The 22,019-nt window shown below is 37.3% G+C and overlaps 1 protein-coding gene across 3 annotated transcripts in view; it reads right to left on the reverse strand.

Moving 5' to 3' along the window:
* The window catches only part of ccser2b (coiled-coil serine-rich protein 2b), a 73,262-nt gene that overhangs the window by 49,118 nt on the left and 2,125 nt on the right, over positions 1-22,019 (reverse strand). For all 3 annotated transcript variants that reach the window (XM_051913595.1, XM_051913596.1, XM_051913597.1), the window contains exons 2-3: positions 5,352-6,746; positions 3,360-3,541 (exon numbers count right to left, since the gene is read on the reverse strand). In XM_051913595.1, coding sequence (XP_051769555.1) covers positions 3,360-3,541; positions 5,352-6,711 — 1,542 coding nt within the window. In that variant the 5' untranslated portion in view covers positions 6,712-6,746. The remainder of the gene's footprint in view (positions 1-3,359; positions 3,542-5,351; positions 6,747-22,019) is intronic.

Consider the following 22,019-nt stretch of genomic DNA (forward strand, 5'->3'; position numbering starts at 1 on the left):
ACATCACAACTTCACTGCAGCACTCTATACATGCCAGTTAGCTTAAGTCCTTGGAGTCCTTCTAGAAACGAATGAGAATACTTAAAATTATCACATATATTTTGAGACAAAACACTGGTTTATGATTTTCAGTCAACCCATGCCTGTGGCAACATTTCTTTAAAATGATATTACGTTACTTATTGCACATTTCAATAAACTTTCAAAGCAAAATATCCAGTGAGAGGCACTAAAAGCGTGTTCAGTTTTATTCTAAACAGATGAGTGTGAATCTGGCAACGTTTTATTATTGACTGTTGTACATATTGCGGCCGTTCAGAAATGAAACCATGCCATTTTAGCTTCCTACTACAAGCCTTTAATCTCTTTAATCATGATCTGTGTTTCACCTGAGCAAGTTTGCTATGTAAATGTCAAACATATGGAGCAGGTTATTTGATGCACATGTCAAAATATATTAATTTACAAATCATGCATGCATTACTGTAAAAGTGTTTTGAGGTTATAACAGTATTGTGCAAGCAACCTTGTGGAAACAAATCGTTATTTATTGATAATCTGCACCTGTAATCATAATTTGTGTGAAAGTTGTAGGTGTTTTACTGCCACTAGTGTAAACGTTTTTAAGTGATGTAACTGTCGAATAAGTTAAAGAACAGTATTTAAAGGAAACAACGCCCCAAGCTGAAGAAGCAACAGAGCACCCATGAAAAGACTAAGGCTAAAACTGACACCAGGCTGGAAAGGATGAAAAGACTAAATCTGGAATGTCTGGAAACAAAGTTGTGTTTACAAGATATCAGGTTAAACATGCTATATATTTAAGAGATTTTGTTTGAGGTGCTTAATAGCATTTATGAAACAGATAGTTACAGTCCTTGATTATGATTGGCCGAGCTGTGTTCGAAGCCATTGTAATATACAAACACACCTGTGATCTCATTGCATCACTATTACTGCGACACTGAGTCTATGTGTAGCTTCAACTATTCTACTATTCTATATCCAGCAACACCACTTAGCTGTTTAAAATTCACTGTAAACCACGGCATCTTGGGGCATACTGATTTATAAACTAGATTTCCATAAGCAGAACTGTCAATTTTTTTGCTAAGTTAGGTTTGTTAAAAACTTGTATGGTACTTTTGAATGGGCAGAAATTGATTACAAAGTCTACACACATTTTACACTATTTTTCCATTATTTTCTGTACAGCCATTGGGAGGCTGTATTGGTAAATTTCATTGCTATAATAATATTAATGTATTTAAGAAAAAGAGGCCTAAATGACAAATAAAAACAAAAGGAACTGTGGTCGATCAGATTGACTGTCTTCCAATTTAAGTAGACCAATATTTAAAAAAAAAACACCTTTTTTAATCAATTATATACATTCTAAAAGGTGTAAAAGAGGCCATCTATATCAGCCACACATGAGAAAGGTGGATACTGTCAGCTACTTACAACTTTTCATCCTAATTCACACCTTCACAGTGGCCAAAACATAGAACTGTCATGATTTTGCCTATATTTTATCACACAACTGATGAAATTACATAGCAGAGTGGTGAAGCACCTTAAACAAACCAAAACAAGTATGGGTGAATACATAAATGAAACTAGACCTCAATGACACAAAGTGAAATAGGTGACATCACATTAATCTGTAAAACGCAATGCACATTGGCTGTATTGTCAGAAGAAAATAGTTGAAAATTCTGACACTACTTTTTTCACCATCTTTGAATGTTTGTGAGTTTCTGCTGCCCCCATGTGGTCCTTGAAGATAGGCTAATAAAGAGGCTGCACAGCACTACTGCAGCTGCTTTGTTTAGCTGGTTTCCTACAGAAATGGTATTGAGGTTAATCAAACCAGAGAATCTTGTTTCTCACAGTCTAAGATCTTTTAGGTGTGTTTTTGAAAATTCCAAGTGGGCTTTAATGTGTCTTCACTGAGGAGAGGCTTTCGTCTGGCCACTCTGCTTTAAATTTCGGAAGTAATGGCTGTACTTATGCAAGTTTCTCCCATCTCCAAACATTATCTCAGGTTCTTGGTAATCTCTCTTACCAAGGTCCTTCTCCACCGATTGCTCACTTTGGCTGGACCACCAGCTCTATGAGTCATGGTTGTTTCAAACATCATTCCAGATCTGTGCCTCGAAACAATCCTGTTTGTGAGCCTTTGACCTCATGGCTCGATTTTTGCTCTGATATGCATTTTCAGCTGTTAGACCTTATATAGGCAGGTTGCCAGAGGTGGACTTTGGTCAAAAAGTAGAATTAGATCAAAGATCTTCCAGAAAAATGGGATGCATCTGAGGGTCATAGCAAAGGATCTAAATTCTCAATACTCATTTGTCAATGTGATTGTTAAAATACAATTTAAAGAATAAGGCTGCAATATCACAAAATGTGAAAAATGAAGGGGTCTGAATACTTTCTGAATGCACTGTACACCTTGTTGGCTTTCTAAAGGCCGTGACACATCAAGTCGACATCAAAGAATTGTGGCGACGAAAGCAGATTGTTTTGTCGTCTCGCATCGGCTGCGTCTGGGGCAAAAAGCTGCGCTTGAGCACAATGCATCTGTTGTTTATCTAATATGTGCCATATTTAAAATGAAATATTTTGCTAAATAATTACTAAACAGAGATGCAGTTACAATAATTGAGTGATTTGTTAAACACATAAAGATAAATATAATAAGTACAGGCATTTAACAAGCTATCATAGATGCAAAGAAAGATAAAGGCTAGCGCTTTAAGCATAAATGCCGAGTCATCCTCTCATTTGACTTTGATTTCACCTCACTATTTACTAACTGCGATGAAGCTGACAATCTGATCGGCTGCTTCCAGAAGAAAGACAAATGACTATCAGCAGGAGCCAATTTGGAGTACTCTCAGTATTATGATGTATAATCAGAGACGCGTCTTCAATAACTCAAGCTGACAGACTTATCTAGTCAGTCTCTGGGCTATGAACACAAGACAGTCCTTATTTTTTAAGACAGATGAAATCAACTGTGCTCATCAGCTGAGATTTTAAATGTCAACCATAAAGCACACTGATTCAAGAAAGCTTTGACAGTGTATTTTAGGAGCTTGGAAATAAGATTGCAGAGAGTTGCCTAGAGGAGCGATTCTCCACTGCAGGGCCAAAGACCACAAGGGCATTCTGCTTAAGGAAGTTAGAAAACCACTACTAAAATAAAAATACATAAGAAAAAAAATCTAGATAAAATAATGACTAATCCACTAATTGTGAAAATGTTTATGAAAAAATGCTGTGTTGTTGTGTTATTTCTCTCTTCTCTCTAAGTTGCTTAGGTCGATCATTTCATAAGGCTTTGGACTCACCATGCTGTTGAGATCAGAGCCAAAACTTCCACAGGGGTGTCCAGACCCTCCCAGTGCCTCCATCCCCTCTTCATCCCACATGTAAGTCCCTCCAGAGCTGTCTGAGGGCGACAGGTCCAGAGACGAGCCATGAGGAAAATCGTCTGTTGGAGACGTCTCATGCACAAAGTCATCTTTACCAGCTGAAAGACAGACAATGAACTGGGTAAGAAAGTGACAGAAATATATTTTAAAGTAATCTTAGTGAAAGTATGGATGCTCATATTGTTGAAATATGGAAAACCTTTTTCAAAAGCTAAACAGACAGGATTTTGAGGCACATTAAAGATGGAATACTATTCCAAAAGGCTGTTACAACATCATTATGTTGCCTTATGAGGTACATTGTTTGGGCCAAAATCTAAGGCAGCATCAAACAAGTGTATGCAGCTTTGCCACAAGTGTATACACTATGCATACAATATTACACACAATGCTGGGAAGTACAGATAAAAACAGTTAATGTAGGCTATGTATAGTATATACTGAGATTATTTTTTTAACAATGAAAAATGACATACTTCACCTTTTAACACCTTTTTAGTTTAAATCACACTGGCTTGTGGCTAAGGGATAATGTAATGTCAACCTGTCATTACTAAACCTAATAGGGTGATGAGAGGCCAGATTCACAAAACATTATGGAGAATCAAAATCTTCTTAACTGCTATTTTCTTTTTCTTTTTTTTTTAATTTAAAAACTCTAAAAATTCATCATAAATAACCTCCAACTGGTCTTAAATCACCAAAGGTAAGATGTTGACTTCATTTATTGTGTTGTTTCAAATATTAAGAATTACAACACAACACTAGCTACTAGGGGTGTAACGATACCCCCATGTCACGATTCGATACATATCACAAAACTAAACTCACGATACGATATTATTGAGATATTCCAAGACTTATGGTAAAAGGTTAACAAAAAATGTACTGTTGTTAAAAATGCTAAATTTGGTATTACATTGGGGGTGGAAATAAATAGGCTTGGACTAGGCTTGGTGCTGGTAACCCAATGCACAGGACAATGGTGACACCAGAATAAAAATATTCATGATTCTGAAGCTGAAAATACAGAATTATTTTAGATGGATATGCTTGCAATCTGTCACTGACTAGATATATTTAAAGTAATGAAGTCCACTTTTTACTGGTAACATAAGACATTTGGTATTATCAGGACTCACAAATATTCCCCCATTTTATTATTATACATTATATTCAACACTACATATAGTAGTTTAATGTCGTACTGACACTAAAACTCTGTAAACTTGAATTTTTTCTCAGTAAGTTTCATGAACTATACCAAAGTCCATTTAAGATATAAAGTCTTTGACTATACATAATACATATTGTCACTATCCACGATACATATTTTTGCATTTTTTCATTGTGATTGCGACACGATATATTGTTACATCCCTACACATTACTATTATTAGGGATGTGCACGAGTACCCTGTGACGCCAGTGATTGATAATGTAAACAATGATCAGTCATGATTATGCGTAACATGACTATTTGCTGAATTTAAAATTCAGTAACAACTCTTAAAAAAAATTAGTCAAGTAAAAGAACAAATGGCACATTAAAAAAAACACAATGGCGGGGGCTGGACTCCCCTCAAGCCAGTCGTAACTCAAATAGTTATGTTAAATCTCAAATAATTATTTATCAATACGTTAACTTTTATTATGAGTATAGCAGTAATCTGAAGGCAGTGCAAAAGGAAAGCTTTTGAGGTTTTTCATTTAGTTAATCAGCGAGTCTTCACCAAGAACTTCAGCAAGAACTGCCAAACCAATCAGATAACACCAATCATTTCACTCTTCTCATGGGTCGTGAATTACACTCTAAAGGTAACTAGGGTTTGAACAGTCAAAAGTCAGAAAAAAAATGCATACATTTTCAATTAGTAGCAATAGAAGTAGATAAATTCTCAGTCACACCTGTAAGTCCCATCCCTGCCCAGTCAACAGTTTCGGATAAGAAGGTGTGCAGGTTGGTCATCGATGATTCCTCGTTGCACTTGGTGATTAGAGTGCTGTCATCTGTACATAGTCCTAAGTGGTCAAACCCCTCATTGAGGACAGGCAGAAACAGGGCCTCACCTCCATTTCCGAGATTATCAAAGTCATCCATGTACTCTTCACTAGTATCATTGTTCTCCACAGAGGAGGACGATGATAGCGACATATCCTCCAAAACCTCCATAGAGGGGCCCAGAATGTCTTCAACTTCCTTTACTTCAAATGAAGTCTCATTTGGAGAAGTTTCAATACTTTCATTGGTGCTAGATGGTTCTGAACTGGTTTCTGCTATCGGTGTAGGGTCTTGGATATTTTTACTTAATTCTGCTTCTTTTTGGACAGTTCCAGAGACAACGGGACGGAGATGTTTGGTGAGTGTTGGACGTGTAAGTCTATAACTGAGCACAGAGGGTTTCTTAACTGAAAAGCTGGGTAAAAGGGATTTCTTTATTGTGGTCGTTGGCAAAAGAGGAACACTAGTTGTTACAGAGGGCCTTGCAATCTCATATTTACCTACTTTCCCTTCGTATAATACTGGATTTGGCTGAATGAGGGGTGATCTAGCCACTGGAGATTGTGCTAAAGGTTTGGGGAGTTCTTGAGCAAGCTCTGTAGCTTTGTTAAAGGAGAAAGAACGGGTCATAGGTGGGTTGGTGGGGCAAGCTGCCTTCTTGAAGTGGGTGAAACTCTGAGAGCGCACTATGAGACTCTCTTTAGAGGCAGACTTGGCAATGTCATTGGACAGGGACCGTTTGCTCTGCAGGGTTCTTTGTTGGGATACATGACCAAGACCAGGCCCTGAGGAGCCATAATGCCCATTACCACCACTGACTCCATTCAGAGTAGCTATACCATTGAGGGGATTTCCTGTGGAGGGGCGTTTGGGAGTAGTCATGCGGGAAATGGTTTTGCTAGGCTGGGGTATACTCCTGGGATAGCTACTTTGTGCAGTGGGGATTGTACTCTTACATTTAACTGCAGCTGCAGGGGAAGGCTTTTCAGTCACCATCTGTGAATCTATAGGTACACTACTCTCCTCATCCAATCTGCCAGACTGTTGAACTTTATTTCCACTATCCTCTTCACCCTTTCTCCAATTTAGGGATTGCACACGTGTCGAACTATTGTGCCTGCCTATAGGTCCACTTTTAGACTCTAAGGAGGAAACCGGGAGGGCAGATCCTTGGGGAAGGGGGGTCATGGTGGTGCCTGAGGTTTGGGAAGCAAACTTGGGCAGCCTGGAGACCATGCTGAGCTGTTTGACAGCGTTCCTTTCCATCAGCTAGGTTGACAACCATGGATGTGAGGACAAAACTGCAAAAAGAGAGAAAGAAGACGAAATATGAAAAAAAGCAAATTGTTTGCATGTTGTATACAACAGCCAGTGGTGCAGAGTCTGGAAATGCAAGGTATGCATGATTTAATGTCACACTGATGACAGAGCCATTTCACAATATTTTACATGCACGTTCTGTGATTTAAAGATAGAAAAATTAGTAAACTTTCCATGATGATGAAAAATGCCATGATGATAATGCACACTGGGGCAAGTGAAGTTTCAGCAGTTTCAACTCTTTTTTTTTTTTGGTGCTAAGCATGTTGCATTTTTGTAAGGACTACATCTATGCTGATGTACGTATAATGTATAATGATAAGGGGGGGGGGGGGGGGGGGGGGGGGTGGGGGGGGTGCTCTAAAACTTTCAAGTTGGAATGTAATGCAAAGAACACAAAGTCATCTGATCACTGTTCTTCTCACAATAACTTTCTGGGGTACCATTTAGTTGCTGTCTTGGGCACATTACACGTTGGATCGACGATAGGGGGTCACACATTACACAACATTTCAAATGGAAGAATTGCAGACAACTTTGCTGTGTTTTTTTGCACCATTTTGAATTTTCTAGGGGTGTAACGATACATTTTATATCAAGATATCACAATATAAAAATGCGAAGTTATTAAAAGCTTTTTGATAGACAAAACTGCTTTCGAATAATACATCAATGAAATTAATGGCATGGTGCCAAGCTGATTCTGAGGTTGTAACTCTACAAAGCATTGGCATATTGACACCACACTTCAATGCATGTCATCGTCACCTCATACTGACCACACCACATCAATTTGGTAACAAACCTAATGGTCAAAAGTGATAAACAATTAAATCATACTACTAGTGATTGTATTTGTGGTTTTTCAACAGTTTTGACTAAAATAATCTAAAAATGTCTTTAATCACTCATTGTTGCAGTTGGTCTGATGCTCACAGCCATGCCTGAATGCCTCGTCATACCTTTCTTGTGCTTGGCCCCTTATAGTTTTTTTTTTTTTTTTTTTTTTTTTTTTACAATTGTTAACGTTTACCAATACTTAAAGTACTTTTTCTAAACTCTTAACACAGCAACTCACCTACATCACACAATTAGCCAAATAGTTAATTTTCTGCTCAAAACCACATTATGTTCATTAAATACCAAGTCTACATTTCAAAATGCAAAAAAAAAAAAAAAAAAAAAAAAAATTGAGAATTGCTCAGGGCCGCCACTGGTCAAATGGGTTCTCTATGTAGAACTTCAATTGCCATCTTGGTTGAAATTGCTTTCCAGGACATACTGTAGGGGTGGGGTGTCGATGGTTCCCCATTGGTAGTTGGCGACCTACGCAGACCGCGTATTCATACAGATTAGCGGTACTGGAATCACTGTAGTAAAAGCTTTATTATAAACATGAAATTGCTGCCAGTGATCAACAAAAAATCCAACATATATGAATCTTTGGTTCCACATGTGTAAGGGAAAACATAAAGATGCACAGTCCAGCACACATTCTTATTCCTCTCCCCTACCTCTTCTTCTGCCTTGTCCTTATCCAGCTACTCTCCTCTTTCAACTACTCCTCTCTCTCAGCAGACATTATGTTTCTCTCTCTGCTCCTCTGTGTTGTTCTGTATCCACATTGAGCAAAGCCAATTCAAAGAGTCATTTTTTTTTTTTTTTACGACATATGTCCATGTATTGGAAAGAACTTCAACAACTGACTATGCCTCCAACTGAGATTGGAATCAGCTTTTTCTCAATATTTCAGTGATCTGTTATTTAAAAATGCTTATCAGTTCAATTTTTTTTTTTTTTTTTTTTTTTAATGCTTTGGAGCAGCTAGGGACAGTGCTGGCAAAAAGTTATCAAAAGAGTTTTGATTCGCTGAAGCATTGCAAAGTTGTAAGTTAATGCCCGAGTTGACCTATAGCTGCTGAACAATATGTCTAAACTTAACAAAGCAGCTTGGCACACAAAGACAACAGGACATTTTGATGAGTGATGATGCAAACCAAGTTTCAGAAAAGTTAGTTCATGCATTCATGACCTCAAGGCTAGATTACTTTAATGCTCTACTGGGTGGTTGCCCTGCAGGCTTAATAAACAAACTTCAGCTGATCCAAAAATGCAGCAGCTAGAGTTCTTACTAGAACCAGGAAGTATGACCATATTAGCCCGGTTCTGTCAACACTGCACTGGCTCCCTATTAAACGTTGCATACATTTTAAAATCTTGCTAATTACTTACAAAGCTCTAAATGGTCCTCAGTACTTGAGCAAGCTCTTAACGCATTATAGTCCTTCACGTCTATTGCAGTTTCAAAATTCTGACCAGTTGATAATACATATCAAAATCGATTGCGGGAAGTAGATTATTTTCCTATTTAGTACCCAAACTTTGGAACAGTCTTCTTAGTGTTGTTCTTGATGCAGACACACTCTTATCAGTTTAAATCTAGATTAAAAAGACATCTCTTTAACCTAGCATACACATAACACACTATTACATTTCTAGAAATTCAAATCTGTTGATTAATTATTTTATTAATTACTTAAATGCAATTTATCATTGTGCAAAAAATGTGCAAGTTATGTTGTAGTGCTAAATAATGGTAGAACTGTGTATTATGACCCGTTGGCATGCAATATGAGATCCACCAATCAGAGAGGTTTCAGAATCTCAAATGATTTGTTTGATTGGTTAAAATAAATGAAGAATACCTTTTGTTTTTCGGGGGCTCGAGCACCCACTGGTTCAGCGCCTATGGAAAATTTAGTTATAGATGAGCCTAACATCTTAGTCCTTGTCCTCAGACTTCCCCTTGCTTGAGGGGGTCAGCATAAGGAAGTCAAACAATAACGCTATTAAATGCAGTCCTTGAGGCTTTGAAATTGCAGGCCAATAATATACAAGGACAACAAAAGTAGGCATCATATGAGAGGCTCACACTTCCAGACAATACTCTGATTAAGATCAGAGAGGTGAAAGCCACGTGTGTAATGTGATAAAGATTAACCTGATGCAGGGGCACAAAGCATTATTCATTGTATTCATTCATTATGTGACAAATGTTTAAAAGCCCTGTCCATATTAATGAATTCACTGGAGGGATAAAGCATGACCAAGTAAAGATATCACCATTTGCCAAAAGTTGGTGGATACAAAGTATCTATTCAGGAGCAAGACAAAGCAACATGCCCTGTGACCAGCTGAGATACTTCTGTATTGGAACCATGTTATGATGTTTATTACCCATTCAATCCTCTAAAGAATTGGACTATAATTGTAATAAAAAGTTTTGCACAACATTGAGGGTGAATTGCACCGTTCCTCCCTACAAATCAGTTTTATATCATCAACATTTCTGGGTATTAGGCACTATACTAGCACAGTTTTGTTTTAGGGTTGATGAGCAAGCAACTTCATATGCAGCATTAATATAATAAATCTGATGTATAGTCAATTTTACAATGCCTTTGATTGCAGGTCATCCAGAAATTAAAATCCAGGCCATTTTATGAGTTTTATTAGTTTTACTGTTTTAGTGTTAATCTACATAATATGAGGCTGTTTTGCATTGTTCAGTGGCCGTTCACATATCGCGTCTTTTCCGCGCGCAAGTCAGTTATTTCAAATGTAGCCGCGCGGCAGGCGTGGAAGCGACGCGGTCGCAACGCACATGCGGTGCGTTTTTCAGGCGCATCGAAATGAAAAATTCTCAACTTTTCAGAATGCCGCAAATATACCGTCGGTCATGTGACAAGAACCAACTGATCAGCTTCCAATATTATCTGCCTGCAATACCGGAGGCAGAGATTGTATATAATAGGGAGATAAGAGGCTCTGTATCTCTTACCATTGGAGAAAGTGTAACGGCTAACTTAATCACGTGCTCCCTTCTCAGCCTATCGTGTAATGGCAGTGACATCAGTCGCAACATTCCCTAGTCTGCATTCTCTTAAAAAAAAATACATTTTTAATCAAGCTAAAATTTACATATAGTTCCCAGCGAAAGTATTATTTAGTGTAAAACATGCTGAAGATTAGCAAACAGGCTGTCGATTAATTAAATGATTAGCTATTTCCCCACAAAAGCTGTTTAATCAGCATAGTGAAGCCTCTCATCCTTTGGCATTAGCATTAGCCGTTACGCATTAGCATTAGCCGTTACGCTTTTTTGGCTAAAGGTTGCAGGCTTGCCTTCCAGTAGCTTTGCCGGAGGCTGCACTTTTAGGACCCTAGTTTTTGTGACAGCGCCATCTAGTTTTAAATATTTAAACAGGGTTACCAATGGGTAGGTTTAGAGATTGGGGTTGGTTAGGACAATATATCAATTAAATTGAATCAATAGCATTACCAACGGGTAGGTTCAGGGCTAGGGGTTGGTTAGAACAATATATAAATTAAACTTAATCAATTAAACAACTAAATCATTGCTAGGGTCCTAGAACTGCAGTCCTAGAAATGCGGTCCTGAAAATGCAGCCTCCATAACAAAACATTGAAATCTCAGCCAAACTGCTGATCATCGCTGTACAGGGTGGTTTTTATATCTCATCTCCATAAATAAATCTAGTAGTAAAGCAAATGCAAGGGCTAGAAATCAATTTATCCTTTGCTGAAACTTCCTACTCCTCGTGGAGAGCGCAAGCGCTTTGGAAAGAAGGAGAAAGCTGTGCGGCTGCGCTTTCCACGCGTTTTAGACGTGATATGTGCATGGCCCCTTATTCAGTTGTTATAAATAATATTATCCTTTGCTTTATGTCCATCAAGTTCCAACAATCCATCCATCCAAACAATCCATATTCCTTATCCACTGTAGGGTCACAGGGAATGCTGGAGTCTATCCCAGCATGTCTTGGGCCAAAGGGAACTGACATCAACACAGGGAAAACACGTACATTTCTCAAAAAGGCCTCTCGAGTCAGACTCGAATCAGGGACCTTTTTGTTGAGAGGTGACACTGAGCCATTGTGTGTCCAAATATAATTATAAATAATTATAAATTAGATGATTTACATTGATTTTGTGGGGCCAACCCCCCAAAATGTACAAAAATGTACGATAGTCTGGTCTGCAGATATAGTTCAGGGGCCCTATTCACAAAACATCTTAAAGGAATAGTTCACCCAAAAATGAAAATAATCCCATAATTTACTCACCCTCAAGCCATCCTAGGTGTATATGACCATTTTCTTTCAGACGAACACAATCCGAGATATATTTACAAATATCCTTAGTCCTCCAAGGTTTATAACGGTTGTGAATGATAGGCCAAATTCTGAAGACAGATAAAATGCATCCATCCATAAAAAAAGTAATCCATACGACTCAGGAGGGTTAATAAAGGCCTTTTGAAGCGAAAGGATGCATTTTTGTAAGAAAAATATCCATATTTAAAACTTTATAAATTCAAAGAAAGAGCTTCCGGCGGACGACCGTGCACGTCAATTTGGGCGGAAGAGCAATAATGAGTCAGCATTCTGACATAGAACCTGGAAGCAGTGGACGTAAACAGCATAAGAGAATGACACAGAAGGGAAGATATTGTTGAATAAAGTTGTTATTTATTTTCGTTTTTGTGCAAAAAAGTATTCTTGTTGCTTCATAAAATTAAGGTTGAACCACTGCAGTCACGTTGACTATTTTAACGATGTCTTTAGTACCTTTCTGGACCTTGAAAGTGGTGGTTAAATTACTGTCTATTGAGGAGTCAGAGAGCTCTCAGATTTCATCAAAAATATCTTAATTTGTGTTCTGAAGACGAACAAAGGTCTTATGACCTAATTAATGACAGAATTTTCATTTTTGGGTGAACTAACCCTTTAAGACTTCTCTCCATTCCTTAGTAAAAGTTGGTCTCAGCAGTTTTGTGAATAGGTTTTAAGAGAAAACTCTTAAGAACTTTTACTGCTATTTAGGAAAACTCTTAGTTGCAAGATAAATTGTTTTGTGAATACAGCCCCAGGTTATTATTGTACAGTAAGTTTATATATACACAAGAGCACATGTGACAAGGAATACTGTCATGCAAAAATTCCAGGAAGTTCTCTTCCTGGGCCTACTGGATTAAATGAAGATATAAGACTATCCACCATATTTTTCACGAAAGAGTGGGCACAGCCATTTGTAACTTGTCTGGCTTCCAGTGTCATTTGCTTCCAGTTATTCTACCTGTACAAAATCATACTGCTTAAAAACATAAAAATGGTAAAACATACCATTATACTGCTTTATGTTGCAAACTTTCAATTGTTATCATATTATTTTAATTTCATTATCATAATCATAAACACACAGATTTACAGTTTATGGCACTTCTATTCTTCTAGTTATTTACCTATAGGTGCTAGTGAATCGGAAGTCTTGCACATAAAAAAATAGCTTACTTCCACATTGCAAAATGTGGAAAAATATATCTACTGCTAAGACTCACGTTTGCTTTCCCTCAATATTTGTGTTTGTACTGTATGTTGTGCTAAGTGGGTTAATGTGTTTGCAGTCAAACTCCCAGGCACACCCATGTTTACAAAATGACACATGAGGTGGTGCACATAGACACATGCATTAGACATCAAATACTGCCTGTCAAAGACTGACAATAAGACAGAATGACAGACATACAGTTTGCTCATATTTCTGATACACTCTCACTGATAAAGTCAGAACTAAGAACACTAAGGCAAATGGTAGTGATGCTTTAACAGTCCTCCCTGCCTACTCACACTCCACTGTATAATTTCCCAGATTTAAAAAAAAATTAGACATGTTTCAAGACATTTGCTGAAAATTAAAGCAGTTAAAAGTGAGAGGATATTTCATACACTCACAGGTCACATTATTAGGTACATCAGCCAGTACATGGCAGCAACTCGGTGGATTTACCATTTAGACACGGTCAAGATGATCTGCTGAAGTTCAAACTGAGCATCAAAATGGGGAAGAAAAGTGATTTAAGTGACTTTAAACGTGGCAAAGTTGTTCGTGCCAGATGGGCTGGTCTGAGTATTTCAGAAACTGCTGGTATACTGGGATTTTCATGCTCAACCATCTGTAGGGTTTACAGAGAAAATATCCAGTGAGCGGCAGTTCTGTGGGTGAAAATGCCTTGTTGATGCCAGAGGTCAGAGTAGAATGGCCAAACTGGTTCCAGCTGATATAAAGGCAACAGTAAATCAAATAACCACTTGTTACAACCAAGGTATGCAGAAGAGCATCTCTGAATGCACAACACATTGAACCTTGAAGCAGATGGGCTACAGCAGCAGAAGACCACACCGGGTGCCACTCCTGTCAGCTAAGAACAGGAAACTGAGGCTACAATTCACACGGGCTCATCAAAATTGGAAAATAGAAGATTGGAAAAATGCCTAGTTTGATGAGTCTCAATTTCTGCTGCGACATTCAGATGGTAGGGTCAGAATTTGGCATAAACAACAGGAAAGCATGGATCCATCCTGGATCTTTGATGCTATCGTGTCAATATGGAACAAAATCTCTGAGGAATGTTTCCAGCACCTTGTTAAATTTATGTCATGAAGAATAAAAGCAGTTCTGAAGGTAAAAAGGGTGTACATATTTATGAGCAATATCACACTCGTAGTCATGCGATTTGGCTCTATATCAGCATGGTTATGACATGTTCACGCATGTCATCATTGCCGTGCTGATATAGTAGTCACGCATGTCATAGATTGTTGCTTCATTAGTAATCCAGCACTGCAACTACACATATCATATTCTTAGAATATGACACATATCATGTCATATTGTAAGACAACATTGCAAACACCTCCATGTCATTTTTGTCGCAGTCCTACCAACACAATGTCATTGCCATGGAAACCAACGCAGACATTCCGGAAAACTAAAGAGAGCCACGGGACACACAAATCAGATCTGAACAGTTGTGATACACAGTGTGGACAGTCATCATAGATCACAAATCATTTAGATCATATTACAATCGGATACACAAATAATCGGATTTGTACTGACAGAGTGAACATAGACTTAGGCCATGTTTACACCTGGTATTAAGACGCGTTTTGGTCAATCAGATTACAAGTAGACGAAGCAGACACATTCCTGTTTGCACCTGGTGTTTAAATCTGTCTCTTTTGGTTTTCAACCACTTCTGTCTTGATTTCTTAAAGGGAATGCCTATAGCTGGGTAAATGTTCTTTTTTCAGCATGGGCAAAATAAGCTTGCACAATTTACACATGAGACGCATGGAGACGACGGAAAAACATACGGAAAGCATCAGCTTTAGTTTCTGCTCTGCTAGCCGCAAGACCACGCCGAACACTGTGAGTGCGTGTTGAAATCAGGAATGATGAGAGAACATTGTGCTTGGTACCAACCAAACTTGGGTCTTCAGCTAACAAAGTTTAAATCCCCTCTAGCTAGCGCGCTTCCCATAATGTTTACACATTGTCAGTATTTGGAGAGTATAGGCTGTTTTTTGTGGCTCTTCAAACACATTCGACCACATTAGCGTCTACACTACAAAAGCAATCCGGTCGAATACGTATTTGACAACCTCTGGAATTGGTCGAAAGTGGACAATGCTTAAAACCTTTTAGACCCCATTTACACCTGTATTTAGCGTCATCCACTTGTGATCCGATTGACCAAAACGCATCTTAATACATGGGGTCCGTTCTTCGTACCTCCCTAATACATCTGAGATGATTTGACAGATGCTAGATCTTCTAATCGTGATAACTGAACTCTGGCTAATTTGGTTCTTCAACGAATTTGCGGATTGGATAAAAATATCTGGATTAAGTTGTCTAAGATTACTGCGCGTTCTCGTGTTCCCTGAAAAGAGCAGATGTATCGATAATCGAAACCACGATCAGCAATGCAGCGATTGGCTGGAGTCAAGACGGGAACGTAATGACATCATATATTTAAAAAAGACACCTGACGAAAAACTTGACGAATTTCTAGACATTTATAAGGAAACAGCCAAGCGAATATAATGACAGACGAATGACATAAATGTTATCATAGATAAATAAAATGTGCACCGTTTTTTTTTGTTTTTTTTTACATGATTACCCAGTTATTTAGGCTATATTCACGATTTCTAGTATTTGTACAGGCACTTTTTATTTCAATGTTGTAATTAGCAACTAATTTACCTTTGAAGCAGATTTGACAGCATTAATTAAAGTTTCTTAAGGGTCAAGATCAGGGCTGCGTTCAGCCCCGATAAAACGTTGCAAAATGTTTTTTAAACGGAAACAGTGGTGCATTGAACATCCTGTTCTGATGACGCAAGAGTTGCAACTATGGCAGCTGAGAAGGCCATTCTTTGTGTTCTTTTTGAAGAATTTTCGGAGCCTGATGAAATCAGTATAAATACGTGTTTAATATGGCAAAATACGCTCACTGCCCTTGCCATCCAGAATAAGAGAACATCCCAATCGAGTGAAGGGATTTGTGGAAACTGTTGTTCCTAATTATTGTGATCCAACATTTGCCTCGCATTTCAGGATGAAAAGACAAACATTTCAGATGAAGGATAATCCACTTCTTACCTCCGAGACTGTGTTATGATCTTTATGACCTTATTATTTCTATTGTGAGTATTAGGCTTATCATTATTGCTGATCACTGTTGTTGTGCTATGATATTGTAATATTTACCATTATATAATCAGAGGAGAATAGAAAAGTTTTTGAAAGTGTCACTCCAAAATACAATAGCAAAATATATAAATATGTATAGTACTTTGTTACATTCATACCCATTGTGCGAGCTGTCTCTTTAATACCGCATGGTTTATATACATGTTGTTGCTGATTGGGCTGACATTTTTGACACACCCACCAAACAAGAGAAAATGTATCTCAAACCCCGTTGCACACCGTTTCTACGAAACATGTCGTTCAACCCGGAAACCGTAGCAAAACGTTGTGCACCGGTTTGAGCTTGAATGTGCCCCAAGTTATCTGCATCTCCTGCGCTTCATCAAGCCACTCCCATAGTAGCTGTCACGGGTTCAAATTAATGCACGCACGGCATAGAATATCTGTACATCATGTGTGTAAGACTCCAATAAAATTATTAGGTAATTATTCCCTCACAAATGAATCTCTCAATGAGTAAAACTGGCTGTGTCTATATTATGATATACTACATGACATTATAATATTATTTTCAAATTTATTTTTAAATCATTATTATTGTCCCTGGTTTACATTAGGGTACTCTTGTGAGAAAGTTGCAGTGGCTCGGACAAACTTTGAGCATCACCTCCGCTTAAAAAGATGCAATCTAATCCTGTTTAAATGAAATCAGCCTGCGAGCAGGTTTAAGCTTACGGACCTGTTGCTATGACAGCAAGTCCAGAATGAGCGTTGAAGAACCGAACAATCCAAGATAATGCCAAATCCTCATCAATCAAATCCAGCTAACTGAGTTAGCAACGTACGAAGAATGGGCCCCAGGTGTAAACAGGGCCTTAGTGTCTAAAGGACTGTTCCACGGGTGCATGTGCAATAGGCTAATTGTTTACGGTTTATTGAACAAGCATTGGAAAAAAAAAAACATTATTTAAACCCTTTCCAATAAAGATTTGTAAAGCTTATTTGTATTTTCTTTAAAATACAGTATGCTGAAAAAGGGACGTATCTTTTTTTGCTGAGTTTAAACATACATACATATAATAGTATGTATGTTATACATACTGTATGTATAACATACAGTATGTGTGTATAACATACAGTATATAACCTGTAACAGTAGCAATATAATAATAACTGGCAAGTCCTCAAAACAATGTTTATCTTTGTATAATCATTCCTATTTTTGATAATAAAATTAATTAAATACTTCACAAATGAAATGTATTTATTTATTTTCTTTTATTTACTTTTTTATTTGAAAATGTATGGATACAAACCAAAAGATAAGATTATTCATTTACATTCCTGTGACACACATTTGAATTATAGATATTCTATATTTTGTGGCAAATTGTTATGTTGCTCGGCAACTGTAATTAACTAATCTCCACTTAACATTACGCCCTTAATAACAAGTTCTTCCTTGTCTTGACTTGTTTGATGCATATCCTAATCTGTTTTTACAATTTTTCTTTTCCATGTTTCTTCTCATGTGTAATGTAAAGCATTTCTGCTCAAATACAGAATATCTACTATGGTATAAACAGTATAATCTCTGAACGGTATATACTATCATACCACCAAGCCCTTAACAAAGCAAACCATTAATGGCACAGACAACATAACCACAACCTTCTAAACTGTTACAGTCCTGCTGTTACAAAAGAGTTTGTCTTCTATTACAGGTGTAAAAGGTTAAAGGTTAGCCTAAAACATACTGTTAACGATAGTGATAATGAGGAATATTTAAACAAAAAAAGGAATATTTTCCATTAGTAGTAACAAATAGTAGTAACGTAGTAAACTTGCTTGGTAGCTCACCTGGTACAGCATTGCACTTGCAACGCAAACCACTTGTGTACGAGTCCAAGGAAGCACGAGTCAAGATAAAAGAGTTCAAAGACTTGTACAACCAAGTCATGACATGGTTGCTTCAACAAATGCGCTTTTATCTCCCATATGCTACCGGTTAGGTATAGGGTAGGGCTTAGTGTAGGTGGTACATTATTTCCAAATGGAATTAGAGCATTAACCTTTAGTGACACTCACTGGACATTTCCGAACTGCCACAATACTTATAGCAACCAACAAAATAAAACATCGCCAGATTCATGTACACACTGGACATTTCACTTTGAAAGTGTTTGAAACATACAATAAGCAATGTAACATAATTTGCTGAAATGTCTCTACTGGCATGTCAATGGGCCTGCATTGGACATATTATGATGATATGTGTGAAAGTGACACAATGAAATATTGACTAAATAAAGAACATTTTCATTAAAAGAGAAAAAGGGAAAGAGAAAAACTGAAAATGAATACAGTTGAGTTAAAAAGTAAGCCTATACAGCCCTGCTAAAGGTGAAAACACTGGAAAACCATTAGAGGTTACATGCTAAATAGAGATGATGACCCCCCAAGTCACCTTCAACTGAGGTGTTGCGTATCACACAGCTCTTTATATAGCTTTCTGTTTGAAAATCATACGTAGCAGTCAACTGTGATGATGCACCCTCCAGCCTCCATGAAAAAGGAAGTATATCATCTCATAGTCACAAGATTATTATATCACACACACGTTATCTTGGAGGATGTTCATCACATTATCTCCCAAAACTTTTTCATAATCAACAGAATAATATTGCTGCAGAAGAATATAATGTACTCATCCACAAACAACTTTTGTGGGGGCTTTTTATTCAGTTTTAGACCTTGACAATAGCTTTTATGGAAAAGAGCAATGAGGGGAAAAAGCATTCTGAATGGCATTAGGCTGCATAACTGATGACAAAACGTTCATTTGTAGGTGAACTATATTGTTAAGGCACTGCAAAAGGTGAATAACAGAAAACTGTACATTGGCTATTTTTAATCAGGTTGGGACAAAGAAAAAAATAAATCACTCCCATTTTTTCTTTCAGCTTGCAAAGCACCAAAGAAGCATTTAAACAAGCACTATCTATGTTGACTTACCCTACAGCAAATAAACTTCACAGCTTCATTCTCATCACACCCCTCTCTGCCCTCATCAAATGGTTTAGTCCATAGTGAATCTCAGTAGCTACTAGCTGTTGACAAGAATGTCACCAAATATTCAGAATGGGGGGACCAGATGTAATAATATTCAGACACTGAACTCATATCTGTTGACTATCAGTCTGAATGTTGGGGGGAGAAACAGAATGTTAGGAGGCATTTACTTTTATTTTTTTATTAAATCAACATTAAATGGAAGTTGCAGTTGCATCCACGCCAACGTACAATAACCTTTTGTTTATTATAAGCACACAATGCAGTTATGTCGCCTGCCGCTTTAAATGTTCAAGTTCTTTAAAGTTGAATGGATTGTGATTGGCTGTCAATGTTTTTATCATTCATCAGCTGGAAAAAAAAAAATGTTCTGAAAGTGATTCCAATTATATTGTTCCTCTGTGCTGTTATTGTTATGAAATCACTGTTATCGTTGTGTGAAAAAGTACAAAATTTGTTGGTGCTTTACTGCCAATATTGTTCAGTTGGAAACTGCAGTGAATTGTATGTATAGGTAAGTTTTTGGAGTTTTGCAGAAATGCAGGTAGAGACTTTTTGGTAACACTTTACAATAAGGTTCATTAGTTAATGTATTAACTAACATGAGCTAACCACATTTGTTACAGTATTTACTAATCTTTGTTTACGTTAGTTAATGAAAATACAGTTGTTCATTGTTTGTTCATGTTAGTTCACAGTGCATTAACTAATGTTAACAAGATTTTAATAATGTATTAGTAAATGTTGAAATTAACATTAACAAAGATTAATAAACGCTGTATAAGTGCAGTTCATTATTAGTTCATGTTAATAATGTTAATAAAGAACCTTAAAGTAAAGTGTTACCGACTTTTTTTTTTTTTTTTCAGCTAAGGACTAGCTTCATCACCATAAAGCATGCACTGAACACATCTGCTAGCTTCAAAGTCATCTATGCTAGTGTACTACTTTGGTTTCAACAGATATGCAGATTTAAAATCTACAGTCTCTCTCTTACATGTAAACAAACACTGAGAAATATGCAAATAAGATTTTTAAATATAGTGTGCTCATTTTTTTTTTTTTTTTAATACCTTTGTTTCCTGCTATCTCTTCTTTTGCCTCTGCCTACACCTCTTGGTCTGGTAGAAGAGCTAACATGATGATAAGGTGACAGTTTTGAAAACCACACAGAAAATCTAAATCTTATACAACCCGATTTCCAGAAATGTTGGGACGTTTTTTATATTTGTATAAAATGAAAACTAAAAGACTTTCAAATCACATGAGCCAATATTTTATTCACAATAGAACATAGATATAACAAATGTTTAAACGGAGAAATTTTACACTTACAGAAATTTTGAAAAGATTCAGCTGGGAGAACATCTAGCAACTAATTAAGTGAATTGATATCAGGTCTGTAACATGATTAGCCTAGCTATAAAAGGGATGTCTAAAGCCCGGGATACACGGCACGATTTTTGGCTGTCCCAGACGAAAGATTGCCATCGTGAAACAATCGTGGCGATTTCTGTGATTGTGGCTCTTAATCTGTGGTCCTATGTCGTACAGTGAGAGAGGTTCAAAGACAGCCGTTTTCCCGGTCTTACGACCAAAGATAGCCTACAATATTTTTCTGACAGTGTCAGAAATTCAGCCTGATCAATGCACAGTGTGTTTGCTGCTACGACCTACGTCTACTGACCAGCCAATAAAAATGCATCATCTACAGCGCATAACATCATCGGGCCCTCAGACGACACTGCATCACTCATCGGCATGATTGTGTCAATGACATTACTAAATGGGCCCAGGAATACTTTCAGAAACCACTATCGGTAAACACAATCCGCCATGCCGTCTGCAGAGGCCAACTAAAGCTCTATCATGCAAAAAGGAAACAATATGTGTGAACATGGTCCAGAAGTGCCGTCGTGTCCTGTGGGCCAAGGCTCATTTAAAAAGTTTCAAAGTGTAAAAGTGTTCTATGGTCAGACGAGTCCAAATTTGACATTCTTGTTAGAAATCCCAGGCTAAAGAGGAGGGAGACCTTCTAGCGTGTTATCAGCATTCAGTTCAAAAGCCAGCAACATATTTGATGGCCCATGAAATGCTGGAAAAACAAAGTGCATGCAATATGTATAAAAAAATAAATAAATAAATAAATTTAAAAAAAGGTGCTTATTTTCCTTATTTTATGTTGCTACCTTTGTGGGTTGACTTGCTCTATTTCAGAGCACCTAATCTGAACAAATCACCTGATAGTGCAGACAATGAGGCAACAAAGCTGCATCAAGCAAATTCTGAACTAAACAAACAAGTCACTGTATCTAGGCCACTGTGCAAATAATGCACACAAAAATGTGCCTGTGTGAAAATGTGTGAAACAAGTGAATAGTAACCTGTACTAATCCTCCTTTAGCAGCAACAACCAACAAGTATTTTTCTGTAGTAGCTTGAGACTATCACAACAATGAGGGTGAATTTTTGACCATTGCCCTCTATGCAAACAAAGACTTTATATATAGAAAGACGGTGCATTTATATCACTAAGTATGGGAGAAAGTGCAAAACGCAATATGGCAGAATAAATCTGATTTAATTTAAAAAAACAAA

This window comes from Ctenopharyngodon idella, chromosome 12 (genome assembly GCF_019924925.1).
Source record: "Ctenopharyngodon idella isolate HZGC_01 chromosome 12, HZGC01, whole genome shotgun sequence".
NCBI classification, from domain to species: Eukaryota; Metazoa; Chordata; class Actinopteri; order Cypriniformes; family Xenocyprididae; genus Ctenopharyngodon; species Ctenopharyngodon idella.